Source organism: Bidens hawaiensis, unplaced genomic scaffold, assembly GCF_021521415.1.
Source record: "Bidens hawaiensis isolate Kalapana, Puna unplaced genomic scaffold, B.hawaiensis_p1.1 tig00000459_1, whole genome shotgun sequence".
In the NCBI taxonomy this organism is placed as follows: Eukaryota; Viridiplantae; Streptophyta; class Magnoliopsida; order Asterales; family Asteraceae; genus Bidens; species Bidens hawaiensis.
The window spans coordinates 1,095,818-1,116,880 of record NW_027491031.1 but is presented as its reverse complement, the minus strand read 5'-3'; the positions used below and the strand labels follow the sequence as shown (position 1 = coordinate 1,116,880).

General features: G+C 41.9%; 1 protein-coding gene and 1 long non-coding RNA gene across 2 annotated transcripts; both read left to right on the top strand.

Annotated features, from left to right (window-relative positions):
* The first annotated feature begins 2,375 nt into the window (after positions 1-2,375).
* On the top strand, positions 2,376-6,116 carry LOC143629762 (uncharacterized). The gene is made up of 3 exons (XM_077098947.1): positions 2,376-2,800; positions 4,062-4,326; positions 5,782-6,116. The coding sequence occupies exons 1-3, from the start codon at positions 2,459-2,461 to the stop codon at positions 6,006-6,008; spliced, it is 834 nt and encodes a 277-aa protein (XP_076955062.1). The 5' UTR covers positions 2,376-2,458; the 3' UTR covers positions 6,009-6,116.
* Positions 6,117-9,238: 3,122 nt separating this feature from the next.
* Positions 9,239-19,720, top strand: LOC143629756 (uncharacterized). The gene is made up of 3 exons (XR_013153025.1): positions 9,239-9,264; positions 9,400-9,522; positions 19,654-19,720. It is a non-coding gene; the product is annotated as an uncharacterized LOC143629756 (long non-coding RNA).
* Positions 19,721-21,063: the final 1,343 nt, after the last annotated feature.

Genomic DNA, 21,063 nt, shown 5'->3' with positions numbered 1-21,063 from the left:
CCGGTTCCCCTGATCGGCGGTGGAGGCAACCTTCGCCTTGCCCTTCGCGCCAGCTGCCTTCTTCTTCCTCACGAAGAAAGGACCGTCTGCGGATTCCTCATCAGAAGATGATAAAATTAGAGGAATTCCAGCAGAGGTTTGAGCATGGAGAGGACGGGGGTTAAAGAAACCCTTACCTGGCCGCGTGGCGCTCAAAATCTCGTGGCCCGGCGGGTAGACCTCCACAAACCGATCCGCCGTTTGCTTCAAGATGGGCAACTCGTTCTCGTCGAGAGCACGAGTACCCAGCCGAGCGGGACCACCGCTCTCACGCGGTTGCAGAAGCGACTGCAAATTGTTCCCCTCTGAAAATAAACAGAAAAGCAGTTAGAAGAAAAACCCTAAATCAGCAAAAAGATATGAAGCATACCGTAAGGGATAGAGTTCAAACCGTATTCGAGGACGATGGGAATCTGTGGTGCCTCTGCCCCAGCATCCTTCCATACCCGGCTCATCCCAAGCATCACCATCCCAGACTCCGCAAAGCGGTAAACCGGAGTCTGGATCTGGGAGATCTTGGCGAACCATTCCGCCTCTTGGTAATTGGAGGCGTGAAGGCTAGGGAGCGCCCTCCCGTTCTTAAACGTCATCGCAATGGGGACGACGCGAGTGGAGACATAGAAAAACTCCCGCTTCCAAGAACGAAGACTGCGCTCGGTAGCGCAGATCTTTAAACCCTTGATCCGATTGACCAAGGTATACCAGCCCTGGATGCACCTCCAGGAATAGAAGGTCATCAGGCGGTCGACGCGGGGCTCAACGCCCAGAATATGGCACACCCATTCAAAATGGCGAACCTTTGCGATCGCCATCGGGTGCACCTCCGTTAGGTGTACACCGTGTGTCTCCAAAACACGGTACACAAACTTCGTCAATGGGAACCTCAGATTCCCATAGACGAAGAATGCAACATACACCCCTATCTTGCCCTTGGGGGCATCATACACCGTCTGGTGAGACTCAGGAAATTCAGGCTCGAACAGGGACGTCTGCGTGGTTGGACCCGCAAGACTCACCTTAAATAGGGACGTCTGCGCAGTTGGACCCGCAAGACTCACCTCGAAGAGAGACGTCTGCGCAGTTGAACTCGCAAGACTCACCTTAGAGGGACGTCTGCGCAAAGACCAACTGGATCCGCAGGACCAACCATGCTCAGAGACGCGACGTCCTTACGCAAGCTGTTCCCGCAGGAAAAGCCTCCCAATGGTGACGTACTCTGCCTGTTCCCGCAGCTACGGATACTAGCCATCAGGGAAGGCTACCCGCACAGCAAGGCTACACGCACAAGGCACTAACTCAAATAATTCAGTAATGTCACCTGAAGAGGGAATGAGCAAGCCGGGAATACTCCCGCCCAAAGCCGGGAATTCTCCCGCCCATATGAGCCAGTCCGTACGCTACTGGAGAACCTTTTGTACTATACCTGCCAAGGTATGGACAAAAGATTTGACCAAAGCTGCGACAGCTCACTGACAACAGTACGACGAGCAGCACGCTCTAGTACTTAATGTCACTATCAGCCGCTGCCTACTCACCAACCCCTGTCGTGGCACGTGCATAGCCTGCAGTTGGTGGAAAAGGAATAGTATACAGCCGGCCATGTCACTATCAGCCGCTGCCTACCCACCAACCACTAGCATGGCATGTGCATAGCCCACAGTTGGTCGAAAAGGAATACTATTCAGCCGGATGTACCTGCTTGGAAACCTACATTCGGCTATAAATACTCCAACACCTTGGAACGATATGATTATCTTATATCTCCATATATTATCTGATATCTGCTCTAGTCATTTCTCTTAATATACACTTATATTCAAGAGCAATCTAGTCTGATTCTCACGCCGGAGGGTGGTCACAAGGAGGTACCCCCCCTTCTCAGTGACGAGCTCACGGTGTCTGTTTTGCAGGTCATCAGAAGAATAACCATCTTTGCCGGACCTAACCCTCGTGGGAAACATCTATTTAACCCCCAGATTATCCGTAATCTGCCGGGGTCAATTAGTGTTTCTTCAGATATTAAAACCTTTTTATTTATATACATGCATAGTTATTTTATTATATTATACAAACATATTCAACAAAAGTATATATATTTGTTTGCTTATTCTTATCACGTAGTAATATAAGTATTTGCCACATGCATATTCATATTCTATATCCGACTGTATTAAGATGGGCATTAATTAGCGGTTAGGTAATAGGTATCATGTAACCGTTTTTAATTTCCATCATATATAAATTTTCAACACATTAACTATCATATACATACATCATGTTTAAATTAAAATATTATATATGATGCTAAATATTTATTATTTCATACACAACTACACAAGGACGTGCATTGACATGCAAACCACCATATACAAAAATAAATAATCTCACAAACACATCCTAAAAATCACTCAAACAAACCATGAAGATCCCGGTGTTATCGAACTTCATGTTCGTCGAACCATCAGTCTCGGTCTCAGTAGCCACCGTGGTGACATTAATATTAACCGCGTGCTTAGGCTTTGCGGAGATTATTGGAAGTAATCTTGAGTATTCCAAGTTTACAAACTCTAGTTCCAGCAATAATATTAAACCTTCAGCTAAACAAGGTATCAAGCTTTCAAGCAGAACAGGTATGTTGATAGCTTACACCCCGGCGTTACTTGCAGGAATCGTTTCGTTTATCGTCTTCCCTGGCGACGGTATCAGGTTCTTTTTGCTTAGATCTGGTGTCACCTTTCATTTCCTCAAGAGAGTTTTTGAGGTAACTAATTATATGTGGTGTGTAGTCTTTATATGTTCTGTTTAGATTTGAGTTTTGCAGTTTAAAAAGAGGTTTGCGGCGTAGCTTGTTGCCCGTTTGACTTCTGTCTTGATGTTAGCATTATATTTTATTATAATATATAATCATGTCTTTAGAAAAAAAAAGTTAATAAGGAAATTACAAAATCACAATTTAAATATATAAAAGGTGTACTGATTTTTATTAATCTCAACTATCATCTTTTGGTCGTTGATATTCTTAACTAATGAATTGACTGATAACGATCCCACCTTTTATCATATTTGTTTCTAACGGCCTGCGACTAACAGAATGCTAACGCCGTTAGTTGCAGGTCGCCGGAAAAATGTCTTAGCCGGAAAACTCAAAATTTTCGTCATAAACATCTTTGTAACCTTAGATCGGACCTTTAGGAACTTCTTTCTAGTAAAATCCTCAATTATTGAGGTCGCCAAAACTCGAGAACCATCGTCGGAATCGGTTGGTGGTGTTTAAGTGGTGGTGGTTGGTTGGTGTGAGTCAATTGGTGGTGGTGGTGGTGTTCATGTTGAGTTTCCCGGAAAAAAATGTGACTTCTCAGGCCAAAAGCGTTTATCCGTCAACCTGCAATTAACGACGTTATCATTCTATTATTAGCGGACCGCTGGGAACAAATGTGATAAAAGGCGGGATTGTTTTCAGCCAATTCGTTAGTTGAGACCGACAACGTCTCAAAAATATTAGGGTGTGTTTGGGATTCCTTATTTTCCTCTCCTTATGACTTATAAAGGATGAATAAGTTGTTTATATGTTTATATAGTGTTTGGGAACTAATAAGTCCTTTTAACTTTTTCCTTATTCATAAGGCTAAAAAATGGGTTTTGAATAAGTTGGGATATTGTAACTTATCTCCTTATAAGTTTAGAATGCCCATTCCACCCTTCCATTCCACCCAAACATTTTTTATAAACAACTTATCCACTTATATAAAAATGTCTTTTTTGGTCATTTTACATAAATAAGTTAAGTAAACACTTTTTTTAAAAACAACTTATTGACTTATATTAATCCAAACACTTTTTTGAAAACTCCTTATTAAAAATTTATAAGTCCTTTTTTACTTATCAACAAAAGGCCCTTTCAAGTTAAATAAAGAATCCCAAACACACCCTTAGTTTGAATTAATAAAAACCAGTACACCTGAATAAAATAAAAAAGCTTTATTGTCAAAACTATATTATTGCCATTTTGCTATGGTTTGTAGGTTCTATATGTCCACAAGTACAGTGCCAACATGGGTTTAGGTTCAATTCTCATCATCTCCACATCCTATTTCTACGTTGCTACAAGCATGATAGTCGTCCAACATTTGAGTCGAGGACTCCCCGAGCCATCCATCGATCTAACATACATCGGTCTGATCATGTTTATCATGGGAATCATTGGCAACTTTTATCACCACAATCTCCTCTCGAAACTAAGAACAAACAACAAAAAGGAGTACAAGATTCCTCGTGGAGGACTACTTTGTAATATCCTAAAAAAATAATAATAAAAAAATATGACGGCTCATCTTTTATTTTGACATGTAAATATAACTTTGAGATTCGATCCTACCTGCTCGTAACTCTACGGTTAAATAAAAGGTATATTTTGATGCCTATAATCTTATGGTGAAAGTTTAGATAGTATGAGAACTTAAAACTCAAAAATAACAGTTTTAATAAGAATAAGTATATTCAGTAAATGAGCAGCCAAATATCTCTCTCTCACAAGAGTAGTCAATCAATGTTTACATAGAAAATGAAAGGCCAAATCAATAACATAAGACCTTGGCTCCATTGATTTATTGTATTAGACATCAATGTGTAAAATGCATTGTAATTGTCATAGGGTGAATAAAAGAAGCAGAATAATTAAGAAGAGTAAAAGTAAAAGCTACGAATGCATGAACCTCATTTGATCAAATTATTCTGCACATGCATATGCATTATTACCATGTCCACCCTCCTCATTACACCCTTCTCTCTGGCACTTCAGAATTTTGCCACGTTTCTTTAAATGAGACCTCCCTAAGATTAATCTGTATCATATCACCTTCTACAATTTCTAACATAAAAGGAGATGAATTCTTTCATCACTTTGCACACCATCTCTCTTCTAAAACTCCAAGTATAAATCCCATATATTATATTTCTGTTACATCACAACCACACTTCAAAATCTCTCTACTACAAACAATTCTTCTCTAATCAAAGCTTGGCGCGGAAAACTCAGCATCTCTTCTTCACATCTATGTTATCTTCATTCTTTTGGGTTGTAGGCGAATTTCAAGTTAGATGTCCAAAAGTAAACAATTATCTACAAAGAAGGCGAGTCTTCATGATAAATCCCCTTTTTAAATCATTTCTTTTTGGGGTGGATACATGCTATAAATGTTTATCAAGTTTGAATATTTTTGAAGTGTATCTTGTTGAAAGTAAACACATGTTAATCATTAAGTTTCTAACTCGGGGCATATATACGTATAGTCATGGTACCATTACTATATTTAAAAGAAATACATTCTTGCGTAGAATGTGGTGTAGAAGGGTGGTGTGATGTGTTCATGGATGTGGTAAACTAAAAGTATATATGTTAGCAAATATTCTTGCGGGAATAAGAATTGATTTATCGGCATGTTATGTTTGTACTTTACAAGACGATACACTTAAATTGATTACTATTTTCTACTCTCATGAACTCACCAACTTTACGTTGACACAAATATTTTTGAGCATGTATTTCAGGATAAGAGTAGTAAGTGTCGTAGAAGGCATCAGGTGGCTACTTGGCACAAGAAGTATTTGACACAAGAAACTCTGATAAACATAGCCTCATTCAAGTTTGTTGTACATTTGTTTGTGAAGACTCATGACTTCCGCTATGATTATAAATAAAGAGGCTTTGTTTTTGTGTAAATCCAACAATTTGTCGAGCCCCAGTTTTGGGGTGTCACATATTTAATCTCGTTATTTGCCCTCATTATCTATTTGAAATCATGATGTTCTACGGGTTTGCTTTTATTAGCCAGACGTCAATGGCGTTTGCTTGCGCTCTTAGTGTTTCGTGTTACTTGATTTCAAGGAGTCATCAAACTAGAAAGTGGTATGCAAACAAGTTTGAAGATTTTCCTACAAGCATTAAGTGTGTTATCCCATATGTTTTCTAAATAGCTTCATAATTGGGATTGTTTAAATTCTTGAATTTATGTGTATTTGGAAATTTGGTTGATATGTTATTGTTATAATATCATGTATTTGAATTAACTTTTATTTTGTAATATTAAACTACCTTTGAGTATAGTGAAAAAATAAAGAATCTAGAATTTATATAATAAATTTAAATATATATAGCTAAGTTTCACACAACAACAACAATAATAATAATAATAATAATCAAGTTTACCATTTGTTTCACTAAAGTTACTTACAAAGGTTTTGTTTCTTTAAAGTCACGCAACTTTATTTTGTTATTCGATCACATATTATATAACTCAAGATTTTTATCAAGTTATGTGTCATATCGGCCATAAAAACCCAGACGCATGACTTATGTGCGTTAGATTACACATTACAATGCGGAAAACTTTCAAACTTTAGACTAACAATCAATCGATGTTATCTAGCTAGTAATATACTTGTATGTATAATGTTTGAAATACACAACTTTATTGAAATATATAAATAAATTGATATGTAAAGAACCAATTTTGCATTATATTTTATGTTAATTTAATATGAGGGCGGTTAACGTACGTTAATCCCTTATCGTACAAACCAGTACGCGACACAATCAAGCGTCCGATCAATTTTTTTAAAACACGCGCCTCTTTCTTTAAAAAGGGTAACATCGTCAAATAACTATCCCTAAAATCACTCTCAATTAAGCGAGCGGTTACCATAAATTAATCTCGGCGACGAAAACGTACTAATTCAATCAACTAAAAGTATCAACTGTTCCGGCGACAAAGCAAGTGAAGCACACTACATTCAATCTTAACGAAGATGGATAAAACAAAGAACCCTAACTCATCCGCTTCAACGAAAGAACGAAGATCAAAGCATAAACAAGATAAAACTCAGATTATTAATAAATCAGGTATTTGTTTATTATTCCTGTAGTCGATTTAGGTTTTAGAGAGCATTTTAATTGTTGTTTTCATGAGCGTTTGACAACAATCAGTGGATGTAATGGTTTAATTTTAAGATAAATTGTATTATTTGTTTTTAATTATTGGTTATTACCTTGTTAATTAACATCTGTTCGTAAGCGGATGAAAAGCGTTTGGGATTATTTCACCATATTTGTATACCAAGTGTTAAATAACTGCCTTGTGCGTCTGATAAGCGTTTGGTAAGCTTCTTTTTTATAACTGCCTTGTGCGTCTGATGAGCGTTGTAGATAACTGAGTAACATGTACTTAACTGCCTTGTGCGTTTGATGAGCGTTTGGTGAGCTTCTTTTTTATAACTGAATGATAACTGGTTCTGCATATAGTGTTAGGCGTCTGATGAGCGTTTTATGTGTGATCAGTTAAACGAAATGATGAAACAAAACAAGTTGATGCCGGAGTAAAAAAAAACTTAAGAAAAAACATCAAAAAATCAAAATTATAATCCATAGACGCTTAACACACGCTCAAAATTATAATCAATCCAATTTAACAATCCTTATAGTAACACGCTCATAATACACTCATAATATAAAACGTTAATCAGATATAGTAACACACTCATGATACGTTTATATTATGAAACATCAAAACACAGAGGCAGTCCTAATATAAAAACGCTCGTAAAACACTCACAAACTAGACTAATCAATTATCACGTGAATCTCATGAGAACTAACATACAAAATTACTATTACGCTCATAAGACGCTCATATTATAAAACGTTATAATCAGCTTATAATCAGTTATAGTAACATGCTCATTATACGTTCATATTATGAAACATCATAAAATCAAACTAGACTAATCAATTATCTACAGTGACTTAATTCAAAAACATCAAAAACTTACATTCGCGATCGTCTTCCATTTCAAAACTCTAATATCACAAAATAGCTTGAAAAAACTGATTCGTGAACTCAATTGATAGTTTTTGGTAAAAAAATTGTTTCGTAAAATAAGAAATTGATTTTGATTAAGCTAAATATCAGGATCGTAACCGTTTATACGTGAATACCAAATTTAAATGAGGAATCAAAAAGACAATCGTACCCTTCTCGCTTAAAAAAACACGGGATCTCCTCAACCGCTTTCAACTGAATCATAAGTGTAGATCGACGTTTGCTGATGTCGCGTACAGTTTTGTTCGATAAGGATTTTCGTATTCCATCTTTTCTCAGTTTATAATATATAATATTGGATATGATTCAATTTGTAATAAAGGTTATTTTTATTTAACAATGCACTTGAATTTATCTACACATTAAGGAAACAAAATCACACTTTATATATAAAAACGTTTTTAATTTATCAAAAACTATATTATTTCCATTTACTGGTTAATACTTCTCTTCTAATATATATATATATATATATATATATATATATATATATATATATATATATATATACATTCTAATCATTCGAAAATTTTAACCTGGGACTTGTCTCCATGGCAGCCACGGCAGCCACTTCTTCATTCCGAAGCCATTGGATCGTTGACTCAGGGGCAGCGGTTCACGTAACCCCTGAATGTGTATCTCTAAATCATTCAGCACCATGTGAGGGTAATATGCAAATTATGGTTGCCAATGGTACTAGGCTTCCGGTAACACATACGGGTACTCTAATATTTCTAATAATATCTTATTACGTGATGTATGAGTTGTCCCTAATGTCATCGGGAAGTTATTGTCCGTAAGTAAGCTAACCATGGACCATCCAGTTGATGTCCTATTTTCTCGACCTTTCTTTACTATTCGTGATCGGAAAACAAAAAAGGTACTTGCTAAAGGACGTTGTGAAAACGGACTCTATATACTAAAGGATGAATTTCAATCTTTGATTAATGCTACTAAATATGGTGTTATTTCTTCGGAGTTGGCTAAACGTAGTATTACGTTGGAGGATATAATTGCTACGATAAAGGTTACAACTTTTAATCGCTTGTTTTAAATTTATTAAGTCTATACATTTTTTTTTGCAACTTAACTTTTCTTACACATATAAACACAAACCTAGCTACATCTGGATAATGGGTAAGCAAGCAACAAGCTGCGCCGCTATCCCTTTTTTGAATCGCAAAGTCTATACATTGTTTTTTTTCTTGATCCAATGATCTGATGCGTGTAGGTTGCTCGTGATGCGAATCTTCATGAACAAATAGGGAAGAATATAGTTTTCGATCTCGTGGATCATGATAAAGTTCATAGTTTTCGAGTCCATAAGTTAATCCCTTTTAATCTTTTCAAGGTATTATATTTGGTTGTTATTGATCAGATATATATATATATATATATATATATATATATATATATATATATATATATATATATATATATATGAAACTTACTTTAGTAACTTATTTTCAAATGTTGTTTTTTTCAGGAGGAAGTAGCTAAAAAAATTGCTATACCGGTAAAATATCAACGTTTTTGGCTTTGGGAAAAACGTTCAAATCGGACTTACCGCCCTAGTCGTATATTAACTTCACAAGAAGAAGCTCTGCCTGTATGTATTTATATTCTTTTTTTCTTTATTCGAACGTACTTTCAAAAAAAATTCACATTTTTGGAAGTCAAAACTAGTTAAACAAAAAAGATACTCAGTTTCAGAGCGACTGATGTAGATTTAAATTTTAAGGTAATCTGAGTTGTTCGTCTAGTCAAAATGATGATGTTGGTAGCTGATGTGCTGGTATCTTTGGTGGCAACTAGGGGCGTACAAAAAAAATTAGTGTTATATATATCGTGTGTTTCGACAACGCAGCTATAGAAATTTCGACATCGAACCCGTAGTCCTGTGCAATTGATGGTTGAAACAAAGAGCCAAATTACTTTTACGTTGGTAAACTGATGACTAAAGTTAGATCTCGTTTTACCTGTCGTGAATGCAACTGCGGAGAGATGCTTTTCAGCAATGAAGCACATCAAATCTGATTTGCGTAATTGGATTCACGATGAACATTTAACTGATAGTTGCATTTGTTTTATTGAAAAAGATTTGCATAGAAACGTTTTGATAGATGATGGATACTAGATAGACCTAAAAAAAATGAAACCCCGTAGAGGGCCACTTTAATAAATTTATATTATTGACTTTTAATATCGATTTACGTATTTTTTAATAATTTTTGCATTTAAATTTGATTTTTTTTATTATGTGACTCGAGTTGAACCGCTTAACTGGACCGGACTATAAATATTAGTGGCCGACAACAGTTTTTGTCCCTCGAAAATTTCCGAACCCAAAGGAAAAAATCCTAGCTACGCCACTGGTGGCAACATTGGGTGAAGAGGTAGGTCCCAGCAGAGCCCAGTTGGACCCGCAAGACTCACCTTAAACAGGGACGTCTGCGCAGAGACCAACTGGATCCGCAGGACCAACCATGCTCAGAGACGTGACGTCCTTACGCGCAGTACGCAAGCTGGTCCCGCAGGAAATGCCTCCCAATGGTGAAGGACTCCGCCTGTCCCCGCAGCCTCGGATACAAGCCATTAGGGAAGGCCACCCGCGCAGCATGGCTACACGCACAAGGCACTTAGCTCTCGATCATTCAGTGTCACCTGAAGGAATGAGCCAAGCCGGGAGCAATCCCGCACAGAGGCGGGAGGGGGAATACTCCCGCCCAAATAAGCCAGTCCGTATACTGAAGGATCTTTTACTGTACCTGACGAGGTATGGGCGAAAGATCTGATCAGAGATACGACAGCTCACTAATACAGTATGGCGAGCAGCATGCTCCTGTACTGTATCACTATTAGCCGCTACCTACTCACCAACTACTGCCATACCACGTGCGTAGCCGTCAGTTGGTGGAACAGGAATAGTATACAGCAGGCCTGGTCACTATCAGCCGCTACCTACCCACCAACTACCAGCAGGGCACGTGCGTAGGCTACTGTTGGTGGAACAGGAATACTGTTGCAGCCGGCCATACCTCTTTGGAAACCTACCTTCGGCTATAAATACCACAAATGGTATGACCATCTCATCATATCTTATTACATTATCATATTATCATCATATACCTGATATCTGCTCTAGCAATCTCTTAATATACTTTTATATTTAAAGAGCAATCTAGTCTGATTCTCACGCCGGAGGGTGGTCACAAGGAGGAACCCCCCCCTTCTCAGTGACGAGCTCACGGTGTCTGTTTTGCAGGTTATCAGAAGAACCATCTTCCAAGGGTCTAACCCCTCGTGGGAAACATCTCTCCAACCCCCAGGTTACCAGTAATCTGTCTGGGGTCCGGTTAGTGTTTCTTCATTGGCGCCATCCGTGCATAAAGCTAGAACTTTATTTTTCTCCAGTTTTTTCAAACTTCTACAAAGATGGTTAGAGAAATTCCGGTAACCACAACCCCAGCTACTGGGATGAACACCGGCAACACAGTTTTTACGAACACTACCCCGGCTACCGAAGCCGGGGCAAGTGAAGTAAATTTTACGAACACTACCCCACTTACCAAAGCTGGGGCAAGTGCAGTAAATGATCACCTATTGGGATCCACCGATATCCAGATTGAGAAACGAAGACTCCCCCGCCAGACCCTCGATGAAGTTAAGGCATGGGCGGAGGCACGACAAAAGGAATTGCAGGCTGAGTTGGACGAACGCTTGCGTTCCGTGCAACAGGCCGACGAATTCGAATACTGGGAAGATGACTCGGAGGAATCCGACTCCGACGCGAACCCTCGCCATAGGGCAAAAGGGAAGCGTAAGGAAACGGAATCCCAACCGAAAAGGCATTTTGGACAAGCCTTCAAACCAAAAAGCACAGGTGGAAGTCCAAGGGACTTCTCTAAAACGTTCAGACCAAACGTTGCAAATGCAGGAACGTCCAAATTTGCAAGGGACATTGCTGAAGCAATCGCCCCAAAGAGTGCCAAACAAATGCCTAACATAGGCACATATGATGGTATATCTGATCCAGACGATCATTTGAACAGGTTCATAGCGGGGGCAACCGTCAGTAATTGGACGGAACCCACGTGGTGTTACATGTTCCAAATGTCGCTGGTGGGGGCTGCTAGAGCATGGTTCGATCGTCTACCGGTCAACCACATCTACGACTGGGCAGACTTCCAACAGAAGTTTAGCCAACACTTCAGCCAGCAACGAAAGTATACCGAGGAGCAATGGACAATCCTCAAATGCATACGAGAGGAAGACGAATCTCTGCCAAACTTCATCACTCGCTTCAACACAAAGAAGCTAAGTTTGGGCAATATCAGCGAAGACCTCGTTCGCGCTGCCTTCATCCAGGGCGCACATGACCCAGAGCTCATCCGCACCCTAACGGGTAAAGATGGCATGCCATCCACATGGGATGGCATCATGACAGCAGCAAAACGCTATGCGGAAACAGAGAAGCAACTGGGTAGAGATCTCCCACAGAGCACAAACCTCTACACCCAGAGGACGAGAGAAGACAACGTCCTCACCGCCCGACTAAATAAAAAACGAAAGCTAGGCATTTGGCAGTCAAGGGTAAACTTTGACACCTCATCCGGCTTGCAACATCGGTTGGACGGAAGGGATAATGTACAGTCGCACCGGAACTCCAGATGGACGCCACTCACCAAAAGCGTCACTGAGATATTCGCCACTGAAGAGCTCCCATGGCCAAAGCCTCCAATAATCCGACATCGTCACGATGCTGATCGGAGCAAATACTGTGACTTTCACAAGACAAAGGGCCACAACACTGAAGAATGCATAGATGTAAAAGATATGGTCGAAGCATTTGTCAGAGATGGGACGCTCGCGCACCTCGTGGCGTAATAAAGGCTGAGCAGGCGAGTGTGTATAGAACCCCAGCTGGGAAAAACACGAATCAATCCCAGCTTCAAAATCGAGACTACATGCTGCGTAAAGAACGAGATCCCGAACCAGGTGCGTATCGGCTCGATGCCACTCCCATCCCAACATGGAAGGGAGCTCATTTACACAGTCTGCATGTAAATCAATTCCAATTTGTAAAGAAAAGGCCAAGAGCCACTTCTAATGGAAATGATTCTCTTTAAGAACACCGAAGCTGATGATTTTACATTTATACTTTTCTGAACACTAATATGCCGGTTTTCACCGCATAATTACGTGAGGTCATTGCATGGGAAGGCGGTCCTACCCGCACGAACCCAATAACGTGGCAAACCTTCACGCAGAGTCAGTTGAAGGAGGAGTTCAATTATCCCATTAAATGAAAGTGCCGGTCTATCCGCATGAATCATGAAAGGAAAATGAACACTAACCTATCGACAACCGCGCGTCGAACGGTTCAAAACAATTCTTAAAAAAGGATAAGAATAACCTACACGCAGGTCAGATAAGGGTAAAGTTTTGCCATCCTACTAAGTGCAAGTGACGGTTCTACCCGCACAATCACGAAAGAGGAAGCAAAACTTCACACCTATTATCAACCACGTTCAAAGGTTAACTTATCCTCAAAAGGTAAGAATAACCTACACGCAGGTCAGATAAGGGTAAAGTTTTGCCATCCTACTAAGTGCAAGTGACGGTTCTACCCGCACAATCACGAAAGAGGAAGCAAAACTTCACACCTATTATCAACCACGTTCAAAGGTTAACTTATCCTCAAAAGGTAAGAAAAACCTACACGCAGGTCAGATAAGGGTAAAGTTTTGCCATCCTACTAAGTGCAAGTGACGGTTCTACCCGCACAATCACGAAAGAGGAAGCAAAACTTCACACCTATTATCAACCACGTTCAAAGGTTAACTTATCCTCAAAAGGTAAGAAAAACCTACACGCAGGTCAGATAAGGGTAAAGTTTTGCCATCCTACTAAGTGCAAGTGACGGTTCTACCCGCACAATCACGAAAGAGGAAGCAAGACTTCCTGTTATCAACCACGTTCAAAGGTCAACTTATCTTAATGCCTTAGAAATTTCGAAAAGGAAAACCTACACGCAGGTCAGATATAAGTTAAAGTTTAGCCATCCTACCAAGTGCAAGTGACGGTTCCACCCGCACAATCACGAAGGAGGAAGCGAAACTTTAACCCACTATCAACCACGTTCAAAGGTTCTTATTCTAAACACTTGGAAAATTGCTAATTTAAACTAAGTATGCAAGTCATAAGTTTATAAAGCAAGGAACCCAAAGAAGGAAATAACAATCTTATACGCAAAAAGATTTATATTTCACAAATTAACTATTACAAGAATGACCGGGTAACTACCCGCCCAAAAGAATAAAACTATACAAGTCTATGTTAGCAATGGGAAGGGATCTTCAGGATCAAGCTTCAGGGCCGCTTCCACTTGGACCCGCTCCATCAGAAGAACGGGGTGGTTCGAGGAACGCTTTGAGGACAGCTAACCCATCATCAGCAGCAGCTACTTCGTCCACCTTCTCCACCACTGGATGCAGGAAGGCGGCGTATTGGTTCAATGCTTGGTCATAAATGGCTTCGGTATCCACATTGAACAAAGGGAAGTTGGAAGGCGGGACGCCTTTCTCAACAAACCCTAGACCAAGCAAGAAGCCGGCCTTTTCCCCATCCTCATGAGAAGCATTGAGGGCTGCGGTCATAGCATCATCGTAAGAGGTCTCTGAAAAGACCCGACGCACAACCTACAAAGAAAACACAAGTATTAGAACCTTTTCTTACAAGAGAAAAGCGTGAAGATAAAACTAAACATAAGTATTACCTGAGGCAACGCTTCTCGAAGAAGCCATTGGAGGGCAGCTTGAGCTTCGTTATGGGCGCGTTCGGCTTCGCTCTTGTTAAGGTTGGCAAGTAAAACTTCCTTTGCGGCAGCCTCTTCGACGCCCTTAAGCTTCCGCTGGGTCTGGTCAAGCACCCCCCTCTGGTCCAGGATTTCCTGGAGTTTCTTGGCATCTTCCATTGCCAAGGCATCATGAGCGCGTTGGAGAGCCTCTAATTTGCCTTTCAGCTCCTCATTCTCCACACGCAAAGGCTCAGCAACGGCTTCAGCCTTGGCAGCCCTCTCAGTTGCGTTTCGCGCAGTCTCCCTGGCCAGCCGAAGTTGTTCATTCACAGCTTGGGCAGCCTTGGAGCGGGCCTCGAGTCGCGCCTGAACTTCAACCTCGAGAGCCTTGAAGGCCTTCTCCTTGTCGGCGGCAGCTGCCGCCAGCTGTTGGTTCTCCTCCCGAAGAGCACGCGCCTCAGATATGTCGTTGGCGCAAGCTGCTTTCAACTTGTCGTTTTCACGACAAAGCAGCTCGACGCGCGGCTGCATCCGGGCCTGGAGAACCCGAAGCTCATTAGTTAGCCTACCCTCCTGGTAGCTAACCACGGCTTCCCCCAACGCACCCAGAGGAGCAGCGTGGCGAGCCCAGTCCACGCACTCCACAGGTGTGCGAAGGGTTGTTCCTCGGCGTATGTTCCATCGAGGAACATACACTTCATTGGAATCCGACACTGCAAAAGAAACAAAAGCAGTAAGGAAAAGATGATAAAAAACATAAGGGAAAAAGAAAGGAACCCTACGCACCTGTAGGGTCAATGACAGGCCGATAGCCGCCAAACCCATCACCTGAACCTAAAGGAAATCCATCCAACAGGTCAGGCAGACGGGAAGGTGGCAAAGATCGGCGGGAAGCCCTGCGCGTACCTGATGGTCCGGCCATCGGTGCCGGTGGCGCGTGCATGGTGGCAGCCGCCGAGGTCGCCGTTGTGGTCGCCGCCGCGGTCGCCGCCTCGTAGGCAACAGCAGTAACCGCCGGCTCTGTGAAGGATGCTGTAAAAATCGCACTCACAGCCGGCGGTGACGTCATCTCAACTGGAACAGTCTGCTCAGAGGGAGCAACTGAACCAGCGGTAGCAGGCGCAGGCACCTGGGTCGACGCCTCAGGTAGGCTGACCAAGCCTACCGTCATTGGCGGAAGGGTACTCCTCTGCGCTTCACCCCGGAATGCGTCAACATCCACGCCTACACAAAGAAGAAAGTGTTAGATAAATTTATGAAGTAATAAATCTGCAAAGACATTATGATTGTACTTACGGGTTTTCTTGACCCTGAACGTACGGACGGGCGGGGAGGAACCCGATGGAGCCGGCCTTTTGGTACCGGTCACCGTCGTCTTCGTTGGTTCTCCGGAGGTAACGGCCGTAGCCTCCGGAGCAGTGGTCTCCTCACCAACGGGGTTCCCCGTCACCTCTTCACTATCTGACTCCGAGTCAGATAGAACCACCGGACCAGCCGTGGAGGTCTTCTCCTTCTCCTTCCCTTTCCCGCCGGCAGCAGCTTTCTTCTTCCGCACCAGTGGAGGAGCATCTGAGGATTCCTCAGAAGAAGACAGGTCAAGAATTCCAACAGCGGGTACAGCATTAAGGGGTTGAGGAAAGAATATCGCCTTACCTGGCCGCCGGTGGCTCAGGATCTCGTGGCCCAGCGGATAGACCTCCACAAAACGATCCGCCGTTTGCTCCAGGATGGGCAACTCGCCCTCGTCCAGAGCACGAGTACCCATCCGCGCGGGACCGTCGGTTTCCCGCGGGAACAGAAGCGACTCCAAATTATTTCCCTCTGAAAGAAAAGAAACAGTTAGAAGACAAACTTGTATCAAAAAGAAAGACAAGACATACCATAGGGAATAGAGTTCAAACCGTATTCGAGAAGGATGGGAACCTGAGACGCATCCTTCCACACCCGGCTCATCCCTAACATGACCATCCCGGACTCCGCAAACCGGTAAACCGGAGATTGGATCCGGGATATCTTCGAAAACCATTCCGCCTCCTGGTAGTTGGGGGCGTGAAGGCTCGGTATCGCTTGGCCATTCTTAAACTTCATGGCAAGGGGGATGGCGCGGGCAGAAATGTAGAAGAATTCCTGCTTCCACGCGCGAAGACTGCGCTCGGTGTCGCAAATCTTCAGACCCTTAATACGGGTCGTCAAGGTGTACCACCCCTGGATGCACCTCCAGGTATAGAAGGTCATCAGGCGGTCCACATGGGGCTCGATGCCCAAAATCCGGCACACCCACTCAAAATGGCGAATCTTGGCGATCGCCATGGGGTGCAGCTCGGTCAAATGAACACCGTGCCTCTCAAGGACACGGTAAACAAATTTAGTCAATGGAAATCTAAGATTCCCATAGACAAAAAATGCAGCATAAACCCCGATCTTGCCCCTGGGGGCATCGTACACGGTCTGGTGGGATTCAGGAAACTCAGGCTCGAGATGATCGAGCATGAACTTCCTGACAACATACCGGTACTGATCGCCGGGCAGAGCACACTGGCACTCGCCAGCAGTACCCCTGTCATCGGCTATAGCTTCAGCATCACGAGAAGACATCTTGCAGAGAGAAAAGAACGATTTCGAGAGAATGCTCGATTGAATAAAGGAGTATTCGCCGGAAATCGCCTTAAAGATGAAGAGAAGAGTTAAAAGTGTGAATTGCAAAATAACCCTCTCCCCCTTTATATAGTAATCGCAATTAATGCGGTGAATTTAATGCGGAGGAGAGAGAAATCGAATGTGCAATGAAACTATGACACGTGGCAAAAAGCAAGCTGGCAACAGCTGTTGAAAGGACGTATGCCAGTAATTTCGCGGCCACGCGCCCGAAAAATCGCGCCCACGCGCCTGAAAAAGCAACTGGAATGACCATGTTCTGTCACGTCACCATAACTTCCTGCACGTCCTGACACAGTCAGAAGAAACCGTCGCACGACGTTTCAGAGGTTTGGACTTATCTTTTCACCAACTCTTCGAATTTCAAAATTCAAAATTCGAAAATATTAAAAAATAAGCGGGAAAATACCCCTTACCCCTTGGCAAGCAAGTAACCGTAAGACGGATGCGGGTACAGTGTAAAGGCAAAACCCTTCACATACCTAGCACCCGCAGGAAATTGAAACCAAATAAACCTTGGCAAACAAATAACCGTAAGACGGATGCGGGTACAGTGTTTAGGCAAAACCCTTCACATACCTAGCACCCGCAGGGAATTGAAGCCAAGTACCTCGGCAACCAAGTAACTATAAGACGGGTGCGGGTGCAGTGTAAAGGCAAAACCCTTCACATACCTAGCACCCGCAGGGAATTGACGCCAGGAATACCTTGGAAGTAAAGTAACCGTAAGACGAGCACAGGTACAGTGTTAAGGCAAAACCCTTCACATACCTAGCGCTCCGCTGGGAATTGAAACCAAGAAGGATCTTCTGGGCAATGCTTGCGGAAACGGAAATAACATCCCCGCATAGCGGGAACGTCGAGAACTACGTTGTTTGAAGCTCCAAGATGGAATTGGTGGTCTTAACATAATTGATCACTATGTTCAAAACTACCAAAACCTCATGGAAAATACATACAACTGGGACTCAATGCTCCTGACTTGCGAGGAGGTTACAGACCTACCCGCATCATACCCAAAGACCAAGCAGGAAACTCGGGCATTTCTGCAAGTGACAAGGACTTCCGCGGAAAGAATCCCCATGGAAAACCTTACAAAACCCTTTTCAAAACCCTTTGCTCAAGTCCAAAAGTTCACCTCACTTTATTAAACACTCATGAGAAGAGCATTGGACTGGGGGGACTTGAAGAGGTAGGTCCCAGCAGAGCCCAGTTGGACCCGCAAGACTCACCTTAAACAGGGACGTCTGCGCAGAGACCAACTGGATCCGCAGGACCAACCATGCTCAGAGACGTGACGTCCTTACGCGCAGTACGCAAGCTGGTCCCGCAGGAAATGCCTCCCAATGGTGAAGGACTCCGCCTGTCCCCGCAGCCTCGGATACAAGCCATTAGGGAAGGCCACCCGCGCAGCATGGCTACACGCACAAGGCACTTAGCTCTCGATCATTCAGTGTCACCTGAAGGAATGAGCCAAGCCGGGAGCAATCCCGCACAGAGGCGGGAGGGGGAATACTCCCGCCCAAATAAGCCAGTCCGTATACTGAAGGATCTTTTACTGTACCTGACGAGGTATGGGCGAAAGATCTGATCAGAGATACGACAGCTCACTAATACAGTATGGCGAGCAGCATGCTCCTGTACTGTATCACTATTAGCCGCTACCTACTCACCAACTACTGCCATACCACGTGCGTAGCCGTCAGTTGGTGGAACAGGAATAGTATACAGCAGGCCTGGTCACTATCAGCCGCTACCTACCCACCAACTACCAGCAGGGCACGTGCGTAGGCTACTGTTGGTGGAACAGGAATACTGTTGCAGCCGGCCATACCTCTTTGGAAACCTACCTTCGGCTATAAATACCACAAATGGTATGACCATCTCATCATATCTTATTACATTATCATATTATCATCATATACCTGATATCTGCTCTAGCAATCTCTTAATATACTTTTATATTTAAAGAGCAATCTAGTCTGATTCTCACGCCGGAGGGTGGTCACAAGGAGGAACCCCCCCCTTCTCAGTGACGAGCTCACGGTGTCTGTTTTGCAGGTTATCAGAAGAACCATCTTCCAAGGGTCTAACCCCTCGTGGGAAACATCTCTCCAACCCCCAGGTTACCAGTAATCTGTCTGGGGTCCGGTTAGTGTTTCTTCATTGGGAAACCAACAACTTAACATAGAGTATAACCCAAAGTGCTATACTTTGGGTAAAAAATCATCCATTAATATTGTATTTTGGTGATCATTAACATGCTGAATTTAATGTGTTTTTGAGGTCCATAAATTGCAAGAGTTGCTTCTGAAGGCTCCCAATCATGGTGAACTTAAGTTGTTTCTGGAGGTAGAAATTGGCCAGGTAATAATATTTCATCGATATGCATTCATATATATTCAACTCCATATTGTATATATGTTAATATTCAAAGCTTTATATTATAAACTTCACCGGTTTTTTATTGATGTAGGGTTCACTGCCGGTTCATCCACCCGCAAAAACTAAGAATGAGATTCTACTTTTTTTCAAGCTCTATGATCCTTCAAAAGAAGAGCTTCGGTAGCTATATATGATTCTCGATTTCTCAAAGTATTAATCTCGTTATTATTTTCATTTTATCTTGTTTTAACATGTTTTTAACGCATGTGTCAAAGGTATGTCGGACGACTCTTTGTGAAGATTACAGGAAAGCCTAAAGAAATAGTGACAAAGTTAAATGAGATGGCTGGCTTTGATCCTAGTCAAGAAATACAACTCTTTGAGGTCACTTTTTTATTTATTTTTTATATATTATGAATCATTTAAATTGACATTTTTTCATTCAGGAAATTAAGTTTGAACCTACTGTTATGTGCGAACATGTTGATCAAGATGTTACATATCGGGCTAATCAGGCATGTTTCCGTATCACCATATCATTTTTTTTGTTAATCGAGTGTCACAAATAGTGACTTAACAGTTTGTTTGTTTGTTCGTTTATGTTTGTTTATAGTTTGAAGATGGGGACATCATTTGCTTACAGAAACGTCTTCGGGCTGGAACGTTTAAATATCGTTATCCTGATGTTCCGTCTTTTTTAGCGGGTAGTTCATGTATTTACTAATGAAAAAACATGAACAATTTTTTTTCTTTAACTAAACGAACAAGCATAAACATATGTCCCATTTGTTAGGTTTGTTTATGCTCGTTCATATATGCGAGTTTACATATCTGTTCAAGGAAGTTGACAGTATTTGGACTTTAAGTTGATTATTCCGGTTTACTTTAACTACTTTCACCGATATTCGTTTGTATATGTTTATGCTCGTGGAAAATATTAACAAACAAACATAACAAACACGGCCATGTTAATTTTCAAAACGAATGAACATGAAGATTTGTTCATTTAAGTACTAAAACGTGATCGGTTTTTAAATCAAGTTTTAAAAGCTTAACCCATCGGTTGCTAAAATTTACCAACATTGTTTTCAGAAATTATATTATTTATTTTAGTGATTAACTGATGTTTCTCAGCCTTGAGTATTAGTCAGCTTGAATCAAAAGTAAGCAGCTTCAAATCACAATTAATATAATCTACTAAATGGCAAAAATAGGAGTAAGCATCAATGCAGCAAGAAAGTAAAGACCAAAAATTATATTCCCAAAATGCCCTTGCAGATTCTTCAAAAGGTGAACACTCCAGCCCACCGT

What these genes read in the sequence shown, in the direction of transcription:
- LOC143629762 (XM_077098947.1), top strand. Translation starts at nt 2,459, where the DNA reads ATGAAGATCCCGGTGTTATCGAACTTCATGTTCGTCGAACCATCAGTC. An exon ending in TCCTCAAGAGAGTTTTTGAG is followed by an intron (nt 2,801 to 4,061) that starts GTAACTAATTAT and finishes TATGGTTTGTAG; the next exon opens with GTTCTATATGTCCACAAGTA. An exon ending in TCCTCGTGGAGGACTACTTT is followed by an intron (nt 4,327 to 5,781) that starts GTAATATCCTAA and finishes GTCGAGCCCCAG; the next exon opens with TTTTGGGGTGTCACATATTT.